Source organism: Rhizophagus irregularis, chromosome 30 (assembly GCF_026210795.1).
Source record: "Rhizophagus irregularis chromosome 30, complete sequence".
Classification (NCBI taxonomy): Eukaryota; Fungi; Glomeromycota; class Glomeromycetes; order Glomerales; family Glomeraceae; genus Rhizophagus; species Rhizophagus irregularis.
This window is the reverse complement of record NC_089458.1, coordinates 423,999-446,030: the sequence shown is the minus strand read 5'-3', so window position 1 is coordinate 446,030 and position 22,032 is coordinate 423,999. Positions and strand designations below refer to the sequence as shown.

Sequence of the window (22,032 nt, the reverse complement as noted above, 5' to 3'; positions counted from 1 at the left end):
ATAATTTGGTAAATCAAAGGATGATAATGTATCTTCTTAAATGGGAGAAATGTTCGGTTTAATATTATAAAATATAAATGTTCTATTTAATCCATATGATGAAACTTTTGGATCTTGAAATGAATCATTAATATTTGCATTATCCTCATTATTACCATTATAATTAGCATTATCATAACTACAACTAACTTCTTCATATACGGTTATATCTTCAGCAGGGATTTTTAAACAACCATCTTCTTCTGGTAAAATGAGAGAACTGCACTTTGAATCCATGATTTCTGATAATATTTCGGGTCCCATCTTTTTGTATCTCCCACATGTTATTGAAAATTGTGGTTCCGCTTGTGGTACTTCCGTATTATTTAATTTATTTATGAAAGCAGGACTTAAGGCACCAGGACAAACTACGAATCCTATTATTACAATAATAAAGAAATTTAATTAATTTATATATTATTATTATTATTATACCGATATTTAATAATAATTAATATACTTACCAGGAAAACCTCCACCTTTTTTAGATTCTAAATTAACAATATTTGGGGATTTAACAAAGCTTACTAAGTTTAATAATTGAACATACCCATATGCTATTACTGCAAGAACAAGTATTATAGCTGATGTTCTTCGTAATAAAACCACCAGGGTTCGTGTCTTTGATTAGGAAATATAACAGCAAACATTTTTTTAAAAAACGGTTTGTATAATAAGAGTAATTATATACTTGTAATAGGTAACACAGGTAACACAATACAAAAACATTTAAAACATTACGGTTATTGTTTTATAGTAATAGATATAATTACAAATTTTTGATTTTTTAACTTTGATTTTTAATTTTTTTCACTTTACAAAAATGTTTTTTTAATAAAAATTTCAAAATTTTATCATAATTAACATTAAATTATTAATATTTGTATTACTGGTATTTAAAATTTTTGTAATCAGTTTCTAACTCTAGTTAAAATTATAAACTGGCATTTAAACTCTGGCTAAATTGTAATTTTTGACCAGAATTAAGTGGTAAATTCACTGGTAGTGATCATTACCATAGCAATATCCAAATATTAATTGTTAAAACTATAAAATAATCTTATTTTATTTTTCTTTTTTTTATCTAAAATTTGATAAAATCTATTACTTAAAAAGAAAAAAAACTAAAAAGTAGAAATTTCCAATATTTATAAAATTAATTATTTACAGTATACTTTTCGCATGTTTTACTTGTTTTACTTTTATGTTTGTCATTATTTGTTTGATAGATTTTTATTCTTAAGAAACCCTTACATTATTTACTAGAATTATACTTTTATTATTAATTTTTTATTGTTCTATATTTTGTCACAAATTATTGAAACACCTATAAACTTATTATTTGACTTTTTTGCCACAACTGACTGATCAGTTTGATATCTTTGATATTAGTTATCAAATCAGTAATAATAATGGATAAAAAACTTTGAGTAATAAAAATAAAGAGAATAAGTTTTTTGAAAAGAAACAAGTATTAAAGACTTCTAAATTGATAAAAAAAAGACTTAGGCAGTAGTAGTACTGGCAAACTTACTTTGTTAATAGAAATTAAAGCCCTACTTAGAAGATTGGAAAACTGATAGAATAACTGCTCAATCTTTGTAAGTTATAAGTAAAGTTAATGAAACATTATAATAATACTTCATATTCAAAGAATATTGATTTTTATTAATTTTTTCCCTTTTTTTATTTATTGTTTTATCTGAATTTGTTGTTTTACCACTTTTTTTGTTTTTTTTTACAATTCTAAATTTCATTTTACAGGTTCAGTAAGTTTTTAGAGACACTTATGATGTAGACTAGAAGGAGAGGGCTCCTCTAAGAAAGGACTATTTCAAGCAGAACTTATTCCTCTAGTTTAAATCCTTTACTAATAGTACATATATGATTCTCTAACAGGAAATAGCAAGTAGTTTATTACTTATTTATATTAGGACTTTTTCTTTTATATTATATAGCATGTATTGTATTTATTTGATTTGATCTTAATAAAGTATTAAATGTGCTGCAGACAACAAAAAAAAAAACTCTTTGTTAGATCTATTCAGATGTTAACAACTTTTATTCAAAGAAAATATTGCCTTATATATGTTTACATTTTCATATATGACAGTTTGAACTTATCAATATTATCCTATTGTATGAATTTAATTAATCAATCAATTATCCTTTTCTTATCGTAATTATCTGTAAAAACCTTTTTATTACCATTTTGTATAAGTTTACATGTCTATATAATTCATTAACTATGTAAATTTCTCTAACTAACTAATAAAGCAATTTTACTAATGTTATAATAATTAAACTGATACTTATAATTGAATATTTATGAGTCAAAAGCAATAATAATACTAAAAGTGATTAATAAAACTAAAATATATTATAAGAAATATTTTATATTGTAATAAACTCAGTTATAATTATAATATTTCTGCATACTACATCATGTGACTTGTTCAATCTTTAACTATTTTCATGGGTAACCCTAACAATAATTTTAATTAATTTTATCTTAAGCAAAAATTTTGGTAACATCATCTTTATAAGCTAAATTTTAATTAAGTTTCTGATTACAGCCATTTCTTATTAGTTGAACACAATCTTTAAATAGTTATAAAGAAATACCAATTCTAAACACCTTTAAATTCTGACAAAGTTAATCATTGTACTGGTGATTTTATTCAAATCAGTCTAATTTTCATAGTATATGATTAATTTGTAGATATTCTTTTCTTGAACTATCTTAAAAGTTTTGCATCTTGTATAGAATATTAATAATTAGAAAGGATCTGAAGATAAAGTATTGAAGTGGTTACAATTTTAAATATATCTTTAATCACAACCTGTCTTTCTTTATATTGTTAAAAATTCTAATTAGTTGAAAGACCAATGTATGCATAAACCTCCTAAAAAGCGGTTCAAATTTCTTGATTCTATAAGCTCATTGCCCACTCATTGAAGTCAATAAATATAGTAACTGTTGTATATTTCTTCTAACTTTTGATCTTAAAGGTAATCATATGATTTCACTTTTTAAGATGTATAAAAAATATTGAATTATATTCAAATGGAGAAGACTTTATATAAAGTTATTTCTTAAATATTATCTTTACATATCTAGTTATAACTGATTATATTTATTTCTTAAAATTTAAATTAATGTATAGTAAAAATGTATAAATAATAATAATACTTATTTAGTATATTTGAGTGACTTTTAAAAAAATATTTTATGTAAAATACATAAAGTATTATACTAAAAATCTATATTTGACAATAAAAATATAACACTTAAAATCTTTTAACTCCTTAAAAAAAATACAATTTAGAAAAAATAAATTGGTAACTTTATTCTTTGAAGTAAACTCTATCAAATTATTGGTCAGATTTTGTATTCAATCTTTTGTCCTGAATTTGCTTCCCTAGTATGATATAATGCATAAGCTTTATTATACTTTTTTATTAACACCTCCATTTTCATGCTGGCAAGATTAGTTAGATTTTCATATGATCAGCCTAAATTTGAAACAAATGCATTGAAAACTTATGCAGGCTCTTTATGCATTATAATTTATAATAATGCCAGTCAAAATTATTATAATCTGAATTCAAATTGTAATTTTTTTTTTAAAAAAAAAATTTTATCAATGTATGACTTTATAAAATGGTAGTTGCATTTTTATTGCTGAAATCCACTTTTTCTTATGTTTTATTTTGTTTGTAATAAAAAATTTTCAAAAACTGCATTTTGTTAGTACTTTTCACAAGAAAACAAGAAATCCCAGTTTTTTATTGGCTGAAATTCAGATCACATGATGTAGATCATCTCAAAAAAATTGAAGCAAAATCACGTGATTGTCAAGTATAGACTTCCGGCACCATATACTTTTTTTAAAAAAAATGTATAAATACAATATATAGAAAATACTAAATATAATATAAAATAACACTTTTTTGAATAATTATTATAGGATTTTGATGAAATGTTTAAGCATGTTAATGTAGTTCTGTAACTTCAGTTAAGAATTACACTAATACACCAATAGATGATAAATTTTGAATCTAGCATGCATAATTATTTAGATATGTAACACGAGTAGAGATTCACCTAACACTCCTTCAACTTGGTACTTGGCAATATTCAACCCAAGACCCCGATAGAGAATAATCCCAGTTTGGCACATCCTGTAGATGAAAGAAACTACTTAACACTTCCTCGTTATACTTGGTTTATGGATCGTATTCGGGTCTCACTCCAATACAATACGAAAATACGAAAACAACAATTTACAATATTAAATTTATTCTACTTTCGTGAAGAAGCATATCGAACGTTTTATTTTACTTGGATGTGATGTAATGTGAAATATACAGTACACGTATATTATAAGACCACTTTACAATTCAAAGTTATAACGTAAAAAAAATATTTTCCAAAATAAATATGCAGACACGAAAATTAATTTCGTTATAATTTATTATAAGTATTTTTTTGAGCGTGAACTCAATTCTTTTTTTTTTGTTTTTTTTTTAAAAATTGATTAAATATTGTCTACTTTTTTCTAAAACGAATAATAATATATAATAACTAAATAAATATAAACAAAGGTGAAAATGTCTAAATGCAAATTAAATGCTACTGTACATTATTTTTAAGGAGAAAGATTTTGATGTATATAGCAAAAGGAATGTGTTTTCTATTTATAATGCAAATTAAGATAGATATAATACATAATTAAACAATTAATGAATATTACTCTTGAAATCCTCAAAAGTAAACTTGTCTTTTATCGACTTTAATTTCAACCAAAGTATCTTGGGAATCGCGAGATTCATTGACAACACATCTAAATGGTCTGGGTTTAGTGATTGTAGTGGAAGTGAAGTCTGTTATAGAAGAAGGATTTGTGGTAGGAGTAGTATTTGTAGTACTTGTATTCTGCGTACTTGTAGAAGGTATACCAATTTCTTCATCAATAGTATCAATAATTTCAAAGCCAGGCAAATAATTCAAAATACTCAAATTACTCCAACGAGATTTTTTCGGAGAAGGGACCGATGAAGTAACTGAATCAACTGAATTCATACCTAAATTATCATCAGTATTTTTAGGAGGTTTACTGCTAAAACCAAATTTTCTTGACCAATTACTCCATCTTTTAACAGTACGTTTATGCTGTCGTTCCTTTGCATAATCCTCTTCATCTTGTCCATCTATTCTCTCCTTATTTTCTATCGCTTTATTTCTTGTATCTATTAATGTTTCTAATTCAGAGTAACGGCCTGCTTTTTTATGATATAACATTTTTGTTAATTTTAATTTATCTAAATAATAAGTATCAAGGTAATAATCTTTTAATAAATATTCTAAGATTTGTAAACGATCTTCCAAACTTGTTCCTTCAGGACGATCACTAACATTTTCACCAAATGGGATACCAGCAGAAGAAACATATTTATCAGCTAAATGTTGTTTAAAACTTCTACGACAATTCCAACATCTAAATATAATTTTTTGAAGTATACCCCAAGGTTCAACTTTTGACATACCAAATAATGCTATATAAACGGTTACAATAAAACCGTAAAAACCACCCAAATTAGAAACAAGAGATATGGTTTGATATTCATACTTTTCAATTTCTGTACGAAAATAATGAGGATTTTTTGGTACTATTACAAGTTGAGTCTCATCTGATGATTGTCTTTTTAATGGTATTAAACGAGTATCAACTTTAAATTCCATTGAAAATACATCTGGACGAATATCTAATTGACCCATTAAATTAGTACTAAAAACTCTATGAATTAAAATTGAATACTCCAATATATTTCGTTGACCTTTAATTATTGGAACACTATTATATTCAACGAATTTAGTATCAGGAGAACCAATAGTAAAACGTCCATGTTCAACAGTTTGAAGATCATCAAAATATACAGTATAAAAATTTGGTAAATCAATGGATGATAAAGTATCCTCTTCAATTGGAGGAATATTTGGTTTAATATTATAAAATATAAATGTTCTATTTAATCCATTTGATGAAACTTTTGGATCTTGAAATGAATCATCAATATTTGCATTATCTATATTATCTTCATTATCTTCAATATCTTCATTATTACCATTATAATTAGCATTATCATAACTAAAATTACTATCTTCTTCATATACTGCTATATTTTCAGCAGGGATTCTTAAACAACCATTTTCTTCTGATAAAATTGAAGAACTGCACTTTGAATCCGTATAATTCATGTTTTCTGATAATATTTCGGGTCCCACCTTTTTGGATTTCCCGCATGTTATTGAAAATTGTGGTTCCGCTTGTGGTATTTCCGTACTATTTAATTTATTTATGAAAGCAGGACTTAATGAACCAGGACATATTACGAAACCTATTTATTATTAAAAAATAATAAAGAAATTTAATTAATTTATTATTATTATACCGATATTTAATAATAATTAATCTACTTACCAGGAAAACCTCCACCTTTTTTAGATTCTAAAGTAACAATATTTGGGGATTTAACAAAGCTTACTAAGTTTAATAATTGAACATAACCATATGCTATTACTGCAAGAACAAGTATTATAGCTGATGTCCTTCGTAATAAACGAAACCACCAGGGTTCATGTCTTTGATTAGGAAATATAGCATCTCTCGCAAACATTTTTTTAAAACGGATTGTATAATAAGGAAGGAAGGAGAGTAATTATATATATATATTGTATATATATAAGTATAATATTTAATTGTTGGTTTTTTTCGGAAAGAAGAGTGTTCGTTAAAATAAAATGTTTATATTTATATTCTATTTTTTTTTTTGTTCTACACGCACCCGGCGCTAATAATTAGTAAGAAACTTTGTATTTAATCCAAATAGGTGGTGGACCCAAGAAAACACATTGTCAAAGGAAGTTTTTAAAAAATATAAACTTACGGATTGAGAGTGAATGAAAAAAAAAAAAAGGAAAAAATGAGGATATTTTATTTATATGGATATAATCATATTACATTTTATCTCATTCGTTTTTGTTATATTACGAAAAATTTATTACTCAATATTTCTTCTTTGTTCTTTAATAATATTTTGTTTATCATTCAAACAAAGATCATCTTTGTAAAGAGTATTTATTATCCTTTGTCTACCGAAGATTAATATATCGAATGTGTTACATAAATATTCGTTATTACATACAGAAAGAATGTACATAAAGAGTACATGAAACCCTTCATGGTAACCTTTAAAACCAAACTTGAATACAATGTCAATTTAATGATATGGAATTAAACGATCCGTTATACGGCATATTATACACATAATACAGTATGTATTGTAAAGATTAATTAAATATAATTCAGAGTATGTAATACAAAATCAAGTTTGCAGATTCTCGATTTTTTAACTAATATTATTATTTATTTTTTATTTGATACTTCGATTCGTAAATTTATTGTAAAAATAATACTAATTAGTTACAGCATTTACTAAAAGATTTACATTTACAATATGGTTCAAATTTTGCGATTTTTGGGGATTTACATTACAGAAACTGAATATAATTATACTATGTTACAGGACAGTGTTACATCAATTTAATTAAAAACCAATCGTTTTACTTGGTAAATGGATTTTATATTCTTGGTTTCGAAACATTAAGAATCTTTTTACACTGAGAATAATCCACGCCTACGGGGACATGAGGGATCGACGTTAAATATCATTTGAAATTTGAACAATAATCTCAAAAAAGAGAAGAAAAGTTTTTATATATATATATATTTTTATAAATATATACAAAAATTACAAAAAAAGAAAGATAAAAATAAATTCAATATATTAAAATATTTCCAATTTTCCTTGTTGTTTTTTGTTGTTAAATTATTAAACTTATATTAAATAAACGCCATTGCACAACGTTATGAAACCAGTAAATCGGAACGTTGAAGTCCGAAAGTCCGAAACTTTCCAATTTATTATTAATAATAATAAATGGATTATATTTTTACCCTAATTATGGGTGTTTGTATTTTTATTTATACTGGGTAACATTCACTTTCATACTTTCATGGCGTAAATATTGTAAATATTTGGAATTTTTTACAACGAATTTTATTAAGTATCTAGAAATATAGAAAAATCAATATTGTATGATTATGATTGGCGCGGGTTATCTATTCTTAGCAACAAATATTCTTTCTATAACAGTCAAACAAAAAGAGATATATACTGTATAATTTAAGCCATGGCTTTTCAAATTAAATTGGTATCATTAATTTTTTTATTGATTTTTATAATATATACTATATTTATATGATAATCAGTAAAAATTTTTCCTATTTTACAAATGAATCAAAATGAATGAAATGGTTTTTTTTTGAATTTAATCTATATTGAATACAGAAGATGGTAAAGGAGAAATGACAAAAATTGAAAAAGGACTATTCAAATTTAAATCTAAATAATTATGATCATCCAGAGAAGGAACTTGTATCGTTAAAGAGGAGTCAGAATTGACACTATTATTTCTATTATTATTATTTTTTATTGAAAGAAAATCTTCTAATTTTTTATGAAAATCTTTTTGATAGCCATATTTTGATACTTCGCCCTTTAATTCTTCAATGCAATAAGTGTCGAAAAAGTTATCCTTTAGTAGATATTCCAAACTTTGAACACGTTCTTCTAAACTTATTTCTTTAGGAATATCTCGAATGTTATCTACTAATGGTATACCAGGTTCAGTATTGTAATCATTAGCTAATGTATATTTAAAATCTCTTCTAAGACACCAAAATCTAAGTAAATGTTTTTGAAGAAATCCCCAAGGTTCAATTCTAGGCATACCAAATAATAATAAATAAAAAGCTATAATAGCGCTGTGAAAACCACCGATAGTAGAAACAAGTGATATAGGATGATATTCAAACTTTTCTATTTCTTGTCGAAAAAAATGTGGAAGTTTTGGTAAAAGTATGAATTGAGTTTCCTTACTTTGTATATATTTTGTATTATATTTAATTTCCATTGTAAATAAATCAGGTACTATATTTAAAAGACCTATTAAACTTGAACTAAAAACTTTATGAGTATTAATAGAATATTCTATAATATTTTTTTGTCCTGAATTTATTAAAATATTAGTGTATTCAATAAAATAATTATCAAGATCTTTAACCGAATAACGTACAGGTTCACTATCCGTTTCCTGATGTAAATAATCCTCAAAATATAATGTATAAAATGATGGTATCTCAGATTGTATATTAGGTTGAATATTAAAGAACAATAAAGATTGATTAAATCCGAGAGATTGTAATGGTATTTCCCCGTTACCAAAGTCTTCATTATAAGCGGCATTATCATCTTTTTCATTAATAGAATCAACATATTTATCATCAGGTTGAAATCTTAAACAACCATTTTCCGCTTTCGAAATTAATGAGCTACAATCATTATCTGTAATATTCATATTTTCCGATAATATTTCGGGACCTATTATCGTTGAAAAACCGCACGTAATTGAAAATTGTGGATCAACTTGTGATTCATTATCTAAAATGAATTTAGGACTTGATGATTCTGGACATATTATGAATCCTATTTATGAATAAGAATAATACTTAATACTCGTTTATGATAATTGATTAAATTTTTGAAATTTTTGAAATTTATACAAAAAAAAAAAACAAATTTTTACCTGGAAAATTCGCTACATTCTTATGTTCTACAATTAAAATGTTTGGAGAATTTAAAAAAGCAGCTACATCTTTTAATCGAGATAATCCATATATAAGTAATAAAAATATAAGGGATAATGCGATTGTTCTTCTTAATGTACTAAACCACCAGGGTTCTTCATTTCTTTTATTCCGAAATATTGCATCACGAAAAAACATTTTTTTTTTTTTTTTAAATCTTTAGGTAAATAAATAAAATGATGATTGTAGAATGTATTTGATATTTATATATATATATATATATATTCTTATATATTCTTGAAAATGTATGATATGAGAATATATATATATATATATATATATATGCGACCCGCGCGTCAAATACGAAAGGGAAAAATTTCTATAATACAAAAAGGAAAAAAAACATTTGTAACATTAATAACCAGGAAAAAAGAACCAGCTTAATAAAAAATTAAATGATGAGAAATTTTTTGAAAATTTTATATTCAAAGGAGGATCAACAATTTGTTGTTATAATCTTTTCCTTCTTTAACAATAAAATGTAACAGAACACACAGAACACACAAAGACGTAACATAATTTTCTTTGTCCTATTATAATCTTTTGGGTTTCACCCTTTTTTTGGGGGCTAATAACTAATATAAAATATATGTTGTGTTTAATTGTTAAAAGTTCCTAATACCAAATTTTGGATGCCCGAAACACTTTTTTTTATTAAAAATAGATATGATTAATAACTTTTGACTTCCTTAATTGTAGGAATTAATTCATTAATTCTACTAAAATTATTATTACGTACATTTAAATAACCTAATATTTTTAAATTTCTATTCTTTTCTAAAACATATTGAATAATAATATTAATAAATTCATCATCTAAAGATTTATAAATATCTAATTCAATAATATTAACATTAATATTAAAAAGAAATTTCTTAAAATTAATAGAATTACAAAAAGTTCTTATACCAAGAAATTTAAGAGTTTTAGGTAAAGAATTTGCTAAAAGAATTAAAGCTTGTAAAGAAATTGGAAAATCATTATCACCCAACCATTCGATAATAATTAAAGAATTTAAAATTTCAAAAGAAAGTAAAGTTTCACATAATTTCATAATATCATTTGGTATTACTTTTAAAGAAAAATATTCTAATGAATTTGAACAATATAATTTAATTATATCTAATAATTCAAAACTTATAAATTCTAATATTAATTTTTTTATTTTAAATGAAAATTTTAATAAAGATTTCATAAAATAAATGAAATGTCTTTTATCTGTTATAATTAATTGAAATATTATTAAATTTTCAATATAAATTTGTTTCATTAACATTTCTTCTTCTTCTTCTTCTTCTTCTTGATCAATTTCAAAATATTCTGTTAATTCTAATGTAATTAAATTCGTACATTTACTTAATATTAATAATAATTTATTAATATTTCTTAAATAATTGATTTTTAATGTTGTTAATGAATTAGATTGTGTTATTAATGATTTTGTAAAAATTGAATAATCAAAAAATTCATTCATCTCCAAATATAAAAGATTTTTTTGATTTTCTATTAATTGAGAATATGCTTCACATATTTTTTTTTTAAATAATAAACTTTCAATATTATTTAATTCAATATAAATTGTTAAATATTTAATATTAAAAAATATTTTTGATAATTTATTAAAAAAATTTATCAATAAATTTGAAATATAATTAATTATTTCAATAATTTCTCTTTGATAAATTAAATTAAATAAATTTGAAAAATTTATAAAATAAATATTAATTTCAAAATTTTTCAAATTTTTTAAAGAATTTTTTAATAAATTATTATTAATTAATATTTCTAAAAAATTATTTTTTTTATATTTAAAATAATTTTTATAATTAAAATGAAATATTAATTTTTTAATATTAAAATTTGTTTTAAATATCATATTTAATAATAAATTTCTTGTAAAAATTTCTAAATCAATATTTGTTGGTATATTCGTATAAAAATAATTATAATGTAATTCAATTAAATATTCTAAATTATTTATATTGATTTCTTTTATAAAATTTTGATATTTAAATAATGGTTTTTTTATAATAAAATCTAATGAATGATTGGTTTTTTTCATTAATTTTATTATTTCTTCTTCATTTAAATTTGATATTAATGTTTGTATAATTTTAAATGCTGTGTTTTGATTAAATAAAAATGGGTTTTCCCATATTATTGGCATCGTAATAGAACACCATGTTCGATTTATTAAAATACATGAATATAATGATGTTGTTGATGATTCTTCATTTAAATATTCTAATATTTCTGAAATAATATCTTTATTTAATTTTGAACACATTTCGACATTTCGTTTTTTTGTGAAATTTTTAAAAAATTGCTTTTTTATAATTAATGATTTTCACGGAATCACCAAAATTGTTTACATATTATAAGTTTTTTTCAATTTGAAAAAAAAAGGGAAATAAGGGAAATAGGAAATATAGTGAACATAATGAACATAAGTGAACATAGTAACGTTGATAACGCGTTCTTTTTTGGAAATGACCAAAAAAAAAAAAGTTAAAAAATGAAAATGGAAAAGGAATCGTAGATCACTAATTTATTGTGTAATACGTGTAATACGTGTAATGATGCGTGTACATGATGTATACGATTTATACGATGATTACAAAAATTTTAATAGTAGATCATAAAACTTTATCACTTAATCAATAGGAGTAATAAAATATCGTTAAAATTAGTCAACTGAATTAGTCATATGAAATCTCGTGACTCTGATATTAATTTAGTCATATATTATTTTGTAACTACTAAATGTTCCAGAATAATTCTATAAGTTTGTATCGGTCTAATAACAGTCTGATCTCAATAATTGAAATAATGGGTCATTTGGGTCATTTGCAAAACATGGCTCAATTTGATCAATTTAATTAGAATTGATTGTTTTAAAATAACTGTCAGATTGATACGAGTTTACTATTCGGAATGAAGGATGATGGTTGCATGCTATAATTTTTCACATTAATATAACATTAATATATCAATTTGAGTCATATTGCCTACAAAGAAATTTTATTTATTTAAAGGCCAACCTAGAAAAAAAAAATATCAAAATTATTATATAAAAAAAAACTTAAAGCAACGCCTACATTTCTTTTATTATACATTTATAACATTTATATTTTGAAACCATGAGTTTAATTATAAACTCATATCTTTGCAAAAATCGTAAGTTTATAATCTTCTTTTTCAAATTTCTTTTCTTACTAATTCTTTACTAATTTTTAACCAATATCTTTGTCTTTTAGAACTTATGAAATATTTACTACACAACAGAACTAATTTATCATATCGGGAATTCTTAACTGAATATCATGATCTTATTTATATTGCATCATTTCCATATATTTCATCATTACCATTCTCAAACTGGAAAACTTTTGATGATTATTGGGCAGATAAATTTTTAGATGAAGCAAATGACTTAATAAAGGAAAAAAAAATATTAAAAAAGAGTACAATTGATATATTGAAAGAAAAGGTATTGTTTTATCTTATAATCTTACAAACTTTATATCTTAATACTTTCTTATATTCTTATATAAGCTCTATATCTTATTAACTTACTTATACTTTCTTTATTACTAACAACCTTTTTAGATAAATAAAGAACGTTTACAACAAGAAAAATATCTTCAAATATATTGGCAAGAAGTAATCAAAAATTATAAAGCTGAAAATTTAATACCTGGTGCAACTTATACAAAAAAAACAATTAGAAAAACTCTTACTAAAGATAATATTAACCCAGATTTAATGTTTTGTTATGATATTTTATATGAACTTGAAAATACAATTTGGGCTTATCCATTTTATAAATTTGATAAAAAATCTGATATTTATAATCAAATAATTAATCCAATGGATTTATTTACTATAAATTTAAAATTAGAAAATAATCAATATTCAAATCCATTTGAATTTAAATATGATATGAATTTAATATTTAATAATTGTAGAATAATTAATGATGTTGAAAGTGAAATGCATAATATAGGTATTAATTTAAAGTATAATTTTGATGAATGTTGGAATTTTTATTTTTATCAAAAAGATGGTGGTAGTAATATTTTAGAACAAGAACTTTTTTCTTTTGATTTAGAAGATGATGAATTAGAAGATATTGAACCAGTAAATAATTTAAATCAACAATTAATTCAACAACTTTTATCAGGAAATATTAGACTAGAAGATATTCAACAACTTTTATCAAGAAATTTTAGACTAGAAGATATTCAACAACTTTTATCAAGAAATATTAGATTAGAAGATATTGAATCAGAAGATATTGAATCAGAAATTATTGAATTAGGAGATATTGAAGAAGATATTGAACCAGATATTGAACCAGAAGATTTTTTATATCAAAATGAACAAGAAATTGATATTGAACCAGATATTGAACCAGAAGATTTTTTATATCAAAATGAACAAGAAATACCAAAAGAAGTTGAACAAGAAGAATGTGAAGATTTATATCAACAATTTTTTTCAGAAGATATTGAATTAGAAAATATTGAACCAGATATTGAACTTTTTCCAGAAGATATTGAATCAGAAGATATTGAACCAAATATTAAACCAGAAGATTTTTTATATCAACAATTTTTTCAAATTGAATCAGAAGATATTGAATTAGAAAATAAACAAAAAGAACAAGAAATACCAGAAGAAGTTGAACAAGAATGTGATGAAAATTTTCAAATTAAGCAACAAATTGAAGAATATGATAAAATTCAAATTGAACAAGAATATCAAAATCAAATTAATCATCAAGAAATTATTTCTCAAATTAACGAAAAGATTTTTCAAATTGAATAAGATCTTTGTTAAATATTTTAAAAAAATTATAAAAATATTAGTTGATTTTTTTTATTTTAATATAATTATATATAAAATAAAATATAATATAGTTTATATTAATAAAAATTTAATTATAAATAATAATTTTATTATTTATAAAAATTATTTTCTTATTAAAGATAATATTAATCCAGATTTAATATTTTATTATAATATTTTATATAAACTTAAAAATACAATTTAGACTTATCTATTTTATAAATTTGATAAAAATTAGATATTTATAATCAAATAATTAATCCAATAAATTTATTTACTATTAATTTAATAGTAAATAAAGAAAATAATTAATATTCAAATTTATTTGAATTTAAAAATAATATGACTAATGATATTAAAACTGAAATATTTAATTTAGGTAATAAATTAAATTGTAATTTTAAGAAATATTAGAAAATCTTTTTTATTTTTATTTTTTTTATTATATTTTTGGATTTTAGCAGTAATTTTACCTTAATATCACCTATAAATACCTTAATATTATTTAGTTTTATTACTTTCTAAGGGAAGCAAAATTTCTGTTTAATTAAGAAACTTATATTGTAATAAAAAATAAGGTATTTATTTATATTAAAAAACTTAGAATAAAAACTTTTTTCTTTTGAATCAGAAGATACTGAATCAAAGATATTAAACTAGTAAATAATTTATATTAACAATTAATTCAATGATATTTTTAAATTGAATTAGAAAATATTAAATTAAAAGATATTAAATCAAAAAATATTGAATCAGAAGATATTGAATTAGAAGATATTGAACAAAAAGATATTGAATCAGAACAACTTTTTCCAAAAGATATTAAATTAGAAGATATTGAACCAGATATTGAATCAAAAGATTTTTTACATCAATAATTTTTTCAAATTGAATCAGAAGATACTGAATTAGAAAATAAACAAAAAGAACAAGAAATATCAAAAGAAGTTGAATAAGAATATGATGAAAATTTTCAAATTAAGCAACATATTTGTTTTAAATGATTTTATGGATTATATGTTTCAATAATATATTAGGCAGTATTGTATATAAGAGATATTGAATCAGAAGATATTGAACCAAATATTGAACCAGAAGATTTTTTATATCAATAATTTTTTCAAATTGAATTAGAAGATATTGAATAAATAAAAAGAACAAGAAATACTGAATTTAATATTTAAGAATTGTGAAATAATTAATGATATTGAAACTGAAATATTTAATTTAGGTAATGAATTAAATTGTAATTTTAAGAAATATTGGAAAATCATTATATCATAGATTTTTGGATTTTAGCAGTGATTTTATCATTACTTTAATATTACCTATAGATACATGTAATAATCTTAATATTATTTAGTTTTATTACTTTTTAAGGGAGACAAAATTTCTGTTTAATCAGAAAACTTATATTGTAATAAAAAACAAGGTATTTATTTTTATTAAAAAACTAGTAGTATTTTAGAACAAGAACTTTTTTCTTTTGAATCAGAAGATACTGAATCAAAAGATATTGAACTAGTAAATAATTTATATTAACAATTAATTCAATGATATTTTTAAATTGAATCAGAAAATGTTAAACTAGAAGATATTAAATCAGAAAATATTGAATCAAAAGATATTGAATCAGAAGATATTGAACAGGAAGATATTGAATCAGAAGATTTTTTATATCAAAATAAACAAAAAGAATAAGAAATATCAAAAGAAATTAAACATGAATGTGAAGATTTATATCAACAACTTGTTGAACAAGAATGTGAAGAATTATATCAACAACTTTTTTTAAAAGAAGTTGAACAAGAATGTGAAGATTTATATCAATAACTTTTCCAGAAGATAATTAAATTAAAAGATATTGAACCAGATATTGAGAAATACTGTGTAGTGAAATCTGTGCAAAAAAGTCGACTTGTATACGTAAATCCAAACCATTTTAGGTTACAACACGAAAAAACTTGCACAAAACCATTTAATTATAACACAAAAATTCTTTTATCACTTTTTAGCGTAAAAGATTATTATACTGAAAAATACAATGTAGATGGATTATAATAGATTTATTTATTTTATTTTATTTTTTTTGATGTAATTTTTTTTTTACTTAAATTTACCTCATAAAACAATACATTAAGACTATTCTTTCAAGTTGTAATTTTTAAAAAATAAATTGTCCACCAGGGACAAAAATTGATTGAATTATTTTTATTTTTATTTTTTTTTTCCTTTTCAAGCACTACTCTTTACAAATTACCGCTTCTAACTAATTCAAAATATTCACCACGAAGTGTCATTAATTCTTTATGAGTACCAGATTCAAGAATTTTACCACCCTCAACTAAAGCAATTTTATCCGAATTCTTTACACTTTTAAGACGATGAGTGATAACCAGTGTTGTACGACCTTTTTGAACTTTACTAAGAGTTTCTTGTACAATGGCTTCATTAGTTGTATCTAGAGCGCTTGTGGCTTCATCCAATATCAATATTTTAGGATCTATTAATAAAACTCTAGCAATAGCAATTCTTTGTTTTTGACCACCAGATAATTGAGAACCACATGAACCAAGTTTAGTATCATAACCATTTGGTAAATTAAGTATAAACTCATGTAAATTAACTTGTTTAGCAACGGTTTCGATTTCTTCTTTAGTAGCATCATCTTTACCATAAGAAATATTTTCAGCAATTGTCATATCAAATAATACTGGTTCTTGACTAACTATACCAACATTTTCTCTTAACCAACGTAATTCTAAACCTTTTAAATCTTCATAATCTAACATAATGCTACCATGTGTTGGTTCATAAATTCTTTGTAACAAAGCTGCTACAGTTGATTTACCGTTACCACTTCTTCCTACTAATGCAACAGTTTGACCTTGATGTATGGTTAAATCTAGCCCATTAAGTACTGTTGTATCGGGTCTTTCTGGATATGAAAATTTAACGTCTTTAAATACAATTGTACCTTGAATATGATTAGGTTTAATACCTTCGGTATTTGATGTCACTGGTAAATTAATAATTTTATCAATTGTTTTAATTGCTTGTTTACTTTTGGCGTAATACGGAATAGTGGCAAGCATTTGAGATGCTGATGTAGTGCAAAATATAACCAAGGTCCAAACTACGAGCATTGTTTGAAGATCATAAACTCCATCGGAAACTAATTTGGCTCCATATCCAAATGTTACAACTTTGGTTAAATATGATAAAGAATCCAAAAATCCAGAAGTAAAACCACAAATAAATGCTTTTTTAACACCAATTTTATAAGGTTTTTCTAAGGATGAATGGAATTTATTTTCCATAGCAGGTTCGATCGCAAGAGAAAATACCGTACGTAAACTTGAAATTGTTTGATAAAAAGAGTTTGCAGCATTTTCTGTTGCAAGTTTTTGTGATTTTTCATATTTTTGAAGAATGAAACCTTGTAATTCGGATATAATAAGTAATAGTGGTACTAATCCAAATCCAACCAAAGTTAATTGCCATCCGACAGCAAATGCCCATATTATGCCACCAAATAGTGATATCAATCCAAGTATTATGTTACCAGCGAATTGTCCTATTAAATTTTTTGATGATTCAGTATCTGTTGTCAATATCGTTGTTACTTTACCGGTAGCATTTTCTGGTTTATCAAACCATGATTGTGGTTGACGTAATACTTTTCCAAATCCTAAATGTCTTAAACGGACTGCCCACCTTTCTGATGCTCTTTCTAATAAGTAATATTTAAAATGTGTTGATATACCATTTATTATGGCAATCAAAAGAACGTATAATGCGAATTTTCTTGATTCATACATAAGTTTATCTTTATCAGCTATTGAATAAGTATTTAATAAGTTTGCTAATACGAATGAGAATGCGGGCATGACAAGTCCATTAATGACGGTAGCTATTATTCCAATATAATAAAATGATTTATTATCCATGGTCTCTCTTATGAGTTTAATAATAGGAAATTTAAATTTTTGTTGTTCTGTATTTTCGGATTTCGATTCATCAGGATTTGTTACTAAAACATCGATTATTACGCCATCATCATTATCTTCATAATAACTAATTATATCATTTATTGAGGTACTATTATCATTTATTTCATTCCTTTTAGAAAATGCTGCGGTAGCACTTCCTTGTAACATGTCCATATCCATAGGATCTTCAAAATACCATGATTTTCGACTGAAAGTGGCACTTGGTGGTGGGGATAAAGAAAGATCAGCTGATAAAAAATTCATTGCTGAGACTCTTTTGGCTTTTAATGATGTAGGAGTTGTACAAATTTGTTGAGATTCATGTGAATTTAATCTTTTATTAATACTATCTAATTCAGGAGTACGACGTTTAGGATTTGGGGAATGGTCTACTGAAAGTTTATTATAATAACCATTTTTAATATCCAACAATTGTGATTTTGTACCAGATTCAACGATTTCACCTTCATTCATGACGTAAACCAAATCTGAATCTCCAATATGTTTGAGTTGATGAGTAACAACAATTGTGGTTCTATTCTTTCTACAATTTTCAAGAGCTTTTTGTACCATATGATCAGAGGTCATATCCAATGCACTTGATGCTTCGTCCAAAATAAGTATGGCAGGATCTTTAATTAAAGCACGTGCGATGGCAATTCTTTGTCGTTGTCCACCTGATAATTTTTTACCCATATCACCCAAGCCAGTATCATAACCTTGAGGTAATTCCATTATGAAATCATGAATACAAGCTAATTTACAAGCATCTTCGACTTCTTTCATAGTGGTATTCCAATAATCTGCTCTACCATAAGCGACATTAGCGAATATGGTATCATCAAAAAGTACGGGTTCTTGGCTTACGACACCAATTTGTTGTCTTAACCAAGAAATATTTAGTATTCTTAACTCCCGGCCATCTAACATAATTAAACCTTCTTCAGGTTCATAAAGTCTTTGAATTAATTGAGTTATTGTAGATTTTCCTGAACCACTTTCACCTACGAATACTGTTGTTTGATATGCTGGTATATATAAATCAATATTTCTTAATACCCATGTATCAGGACGACTTGGATAAGAAAAACTAACTTGATTAAATTCAATATTTCCTTCGATTTTTGATAATTTAAAACCTCTTAAAGCTTCTAATTCCATTAAAGCGACTTTTTCTAATAAAATGTTTATAGAATTAACAGCATTTTTTCCTCTTTCAATTGAAACTATTCTAGGTAAAATGTTTTTAAGAACACCTAATCCTAACATTGCGGAATAAAATACGCTTAAAACTTCACCTGGAGCTAATCTTTTATTGGCTACAAGAGTGGCTCCAAACCAAAACCCTTGTACAAATAATGATAATATGAGAAATTGAGTTAAACCAGATCTTAAACCATATGTCCAAGCTAAACTTGACGAAACACTATTTGCAGCTTGTAAATAATTTTGATGTTTTTTCTCTTCTTTTTCTTCACCATTAAATGCTCTTATTGTTTTTATAGCTGATAACGCATTTTCTAATACATTTCCGGCTTGAACAAAAATATCACGTTCTTGTACAATTAATGGACTAGCTCTACGTGAAGTGTAAGCTAATGAGAGAAGCAATAATGGCATAGAAGCTAATATTACAAGTGTAAGTATAGCATGACTAATAAATGCTAATACAAATGTACTTACAACTGTAACAACATCTTGTATCAAGTAACCCATATGTTCTGAAATGACAGCCTGTACATCTTCAGTATCTTTATTTACACTAGTTAATAAACCTCCTGAAGTTACATCATCTCTTTCAAAATATGCTATTTCCATTCTTAATAAAGATTTGAAATAAATTTGTTTCATTTTTTTAGATTGTCTTTCACCAGTCCACATCCAACATGTTATCATTGAACCCATAAGCACAAAAGATCCTACTCCTAATAATGAAAATTGGAATAATAATGTTTTTATTTTTTCTTCAAATACTTGATTTGTTATAGCACCAATTTGTTTGTCTGTAAAAGCGCCGAATATTTTTCCTAATAAATGTGTCATTAATGGTATAAGTAAACCACTTAATACACTAAAAAACATTCCTAATGTCATTAAAAAATAATCGACAGATGTCGCAAATCTGAAGATATGAAAAACTGATGTCGGAGATACTTGTAATGGAGGTTTTTGTACAGGTTTATATATTGATGTTTTTCTTTTGCCATTATATTGTTCTTCTGTAGTGAATTCAACATTTTTTTCTTTACCATCAACGTTCGTTGTTATTATTCTCGGTATTGATTCGACCAAAGTTGAATTACTTATATCAGAGAATATTGTATCCCTATTATCCTCAACGTATGTATTTGTTCGTGTTGGTGATATATCATCAACTATTTCTTCTCTTATTATTTCTTCTTTGTTCATTATATCACTCATATTGAAATTTTGTAAATTTTAATCGATGGGTTAAGGAAAAAAAAAAAGAAAAAAAATAATAAATAAAAAAAAAATAATAATAAAATAATAATAATAAAAATTTTAAAGTATGTAAAGTGTATATATATATATATATATAAATGAATACACACCACTATCAAAGTGATATATATTCTATAAAGAAAAGGAAAAAAAAAAAAAAATAATTCAATCAAAAAAAGGGACTTAAGAAAGAGTAGTGATTTTCCATAACTTAGAACGAACAATGCTTTTATTATTTTTTTTTTTAGAAAATTTATTTCCAATCAATTCGATGGTCAAACCACTAAACAAAAATGGCGCTCCTTAACCTTTCACAACCAACAATACTTATCTCCTTATGATACAATAACAATTCTTGTGTTTCAAATATAAACGATCCAAGTTTGCTTTAATTGGCTATATCACTATGAATTAATCATGTCATATGCTACATTACTTTATTTAACCCTATAAACATTAAATGAGGAAAATGAGGAGTAAAAAAACACAGCATATTTTGAGTAACGTACGTTTATATGATTAATCTAACTTGGATAACAATTAAATATCGGAACGCCATTTCACTTTCTATAAGGAAACTAATTGTTATTCATTTATATAGATTCGAAACTTCACTCTTACTGCGATATACATTTTTTTTTTTAGAATAATATAAAAGTAAGGTGAAATTTCGTTATAAATTGTTTTTAAACCTTGAGCTGTAATATTATTTATTCTTAATATTTTTCTGTACAGATGTAATACATGTATGTACTTTTTGAGATTAGGTATTGTGATAAATAATATGAGAAGTTGAGATGTAGGTTCTATTTTTGTAACAATAAATAACCGACTTGCAGATTTTATTACTATTTTTGAATTAAAACGTGAAGTTAATCTAGGATAAGGTTGAGAACTTGAAGTAGATTAGGGAT

The 22,032-nt window shown here is 24.1% G+C and overlaps 7 protein-coding genes across 7 annotated transcripts; 2 read left to right on the top strand and 5 right to left on the bottom strand.

Moving 5' to 3' along the window:
• Positions 1-36: 36 nt before the first annotated feature.
• Positions 37-593, bottom strand: OCT59_021524 (uncharacterized protein; the record flags this gene model as incomplete). Its single annotated transcript, XM_066146585.1, has 3 exons — positions 37-416; positions 504-530; positions 590-593. The coding sequence occupies 3 exons, from the start codon at positions 591-593 to the stop codon at positions 37-39; spliced, it is 411 nt and encodes a 136-aa protein (XP_066005706.1).
• A 4,214-nt stretch (positions 594-4,807) lies between these two features.
• On the bottom strand, positions 4,808-6,720 carry OCT59_021523 (uncharacterized protein; the record flags this gene model as incomplete). The annotated part of the gene is made up of 2 exons (XM_025315816.2): positions 4,808-6,441; positions 6,525-6,720. 2 exons carry the CDS (start codon positions 6,718-6,720, stop codon positions 4,808-4,810), a joined length of 1,830 nt encoding a protein of 609 aa, XP_025182038.1.
• A 1,585-nt stretch (positions 6,721-8,305) lies between these two features.
• On the bottom strand, positions 8,306-10,162 carry OCT59_021522 (uncharacterized protein). The gene is made up of 2 exons (XM_066146584.1): positions 9,752-10,162; positions 8,306-9,651 (listed from the first exon to the last, which is right to left on the bottom strand). Exons 1-2 carry the CDS (start codon positions 9,948-9,950, stop codon positions 8,435-8,437), a joined length of 1,416 nt encoding a protein of 471 aa, XP_066005705.1. The 5' UTR covers positions 9,951-10,162; the 3' UTR covers positions 8,306-8,434.
• Positions 10,163-10,442: 280 nt separating this feature from the next.
• On the bottom strand, positions 10,443-12,162 carry OCT59_021521 (uncharacterized protein). Its single transcript, XM_066146583.1, has one exon. The coding sequence runs from the start codon at positions 12,097-12,099 to the stop codon at positions 10,483-10,485; it is 1,617 nt and encodes a 538-aa protein (XP_066005704.1). The 5' UTR covers positions 12,100-12,162; the 3' UTR covers positions 10,443-10,482.
• Positions 12,163-12,952: 790 nt separating this feature from the next.
• OCT59_021520 (uncharacterized protein) lies at positions 12,953-14,642 on the top strand (the record flags this gene model as incomplete). The annotated part of the gene is made up of 3 exons (XM_025329723.1): positions 12,953-12,989; positions 13,070-13,302; positions 13,422-14,642. The coding sequence occupies 3 exons, from the start codon at positions 12,953-12,955 to the stop codon at positions 14,640-14,642; spliced, it is 1,491 nt and encodes a 496-aa protein (XP_025182036.1).
• Positions 14,643-15,005: 363 nt separating this feature from the next.
• Positions 15,006-15,541, top strand: OCT59_021519 (uncharacterized protein; the record flags this gene model as incomplete). Its single annotated transcript, XM_066146582.1, has 2 exons — positions 15,006-15,042; positions 15,375-15,541. The coding sequence occupies 2 exons, from the start codon at positions 15,006-15,008 to the stop codon at positions 15,539-15,541; spliced, it is 204 nt and encodes a 67-aa protein (XP_066005703.1).
• Positions 15,542-16,792: 1,251 nt separating this feature from the next.
• OCT59_021518 (uncharacterized protein) lies at positions 16,793-21,112 on the bottom strand. The gene has a single exon (XM_025315814.2). It carries the CDS (start codon positions 21,074-21,076, stop codon positions 16,913-16,915), a length of 4,164 nt encoding a protein of 1,387 aa, XP_025182035.1. The 5' UTR covers positions 21,077-21,112; the 3' UTR covers positions 16,793-16,912.
• Between the last annotated feature and the right edge of the window lie 920 nt (positions 21,113-22,032).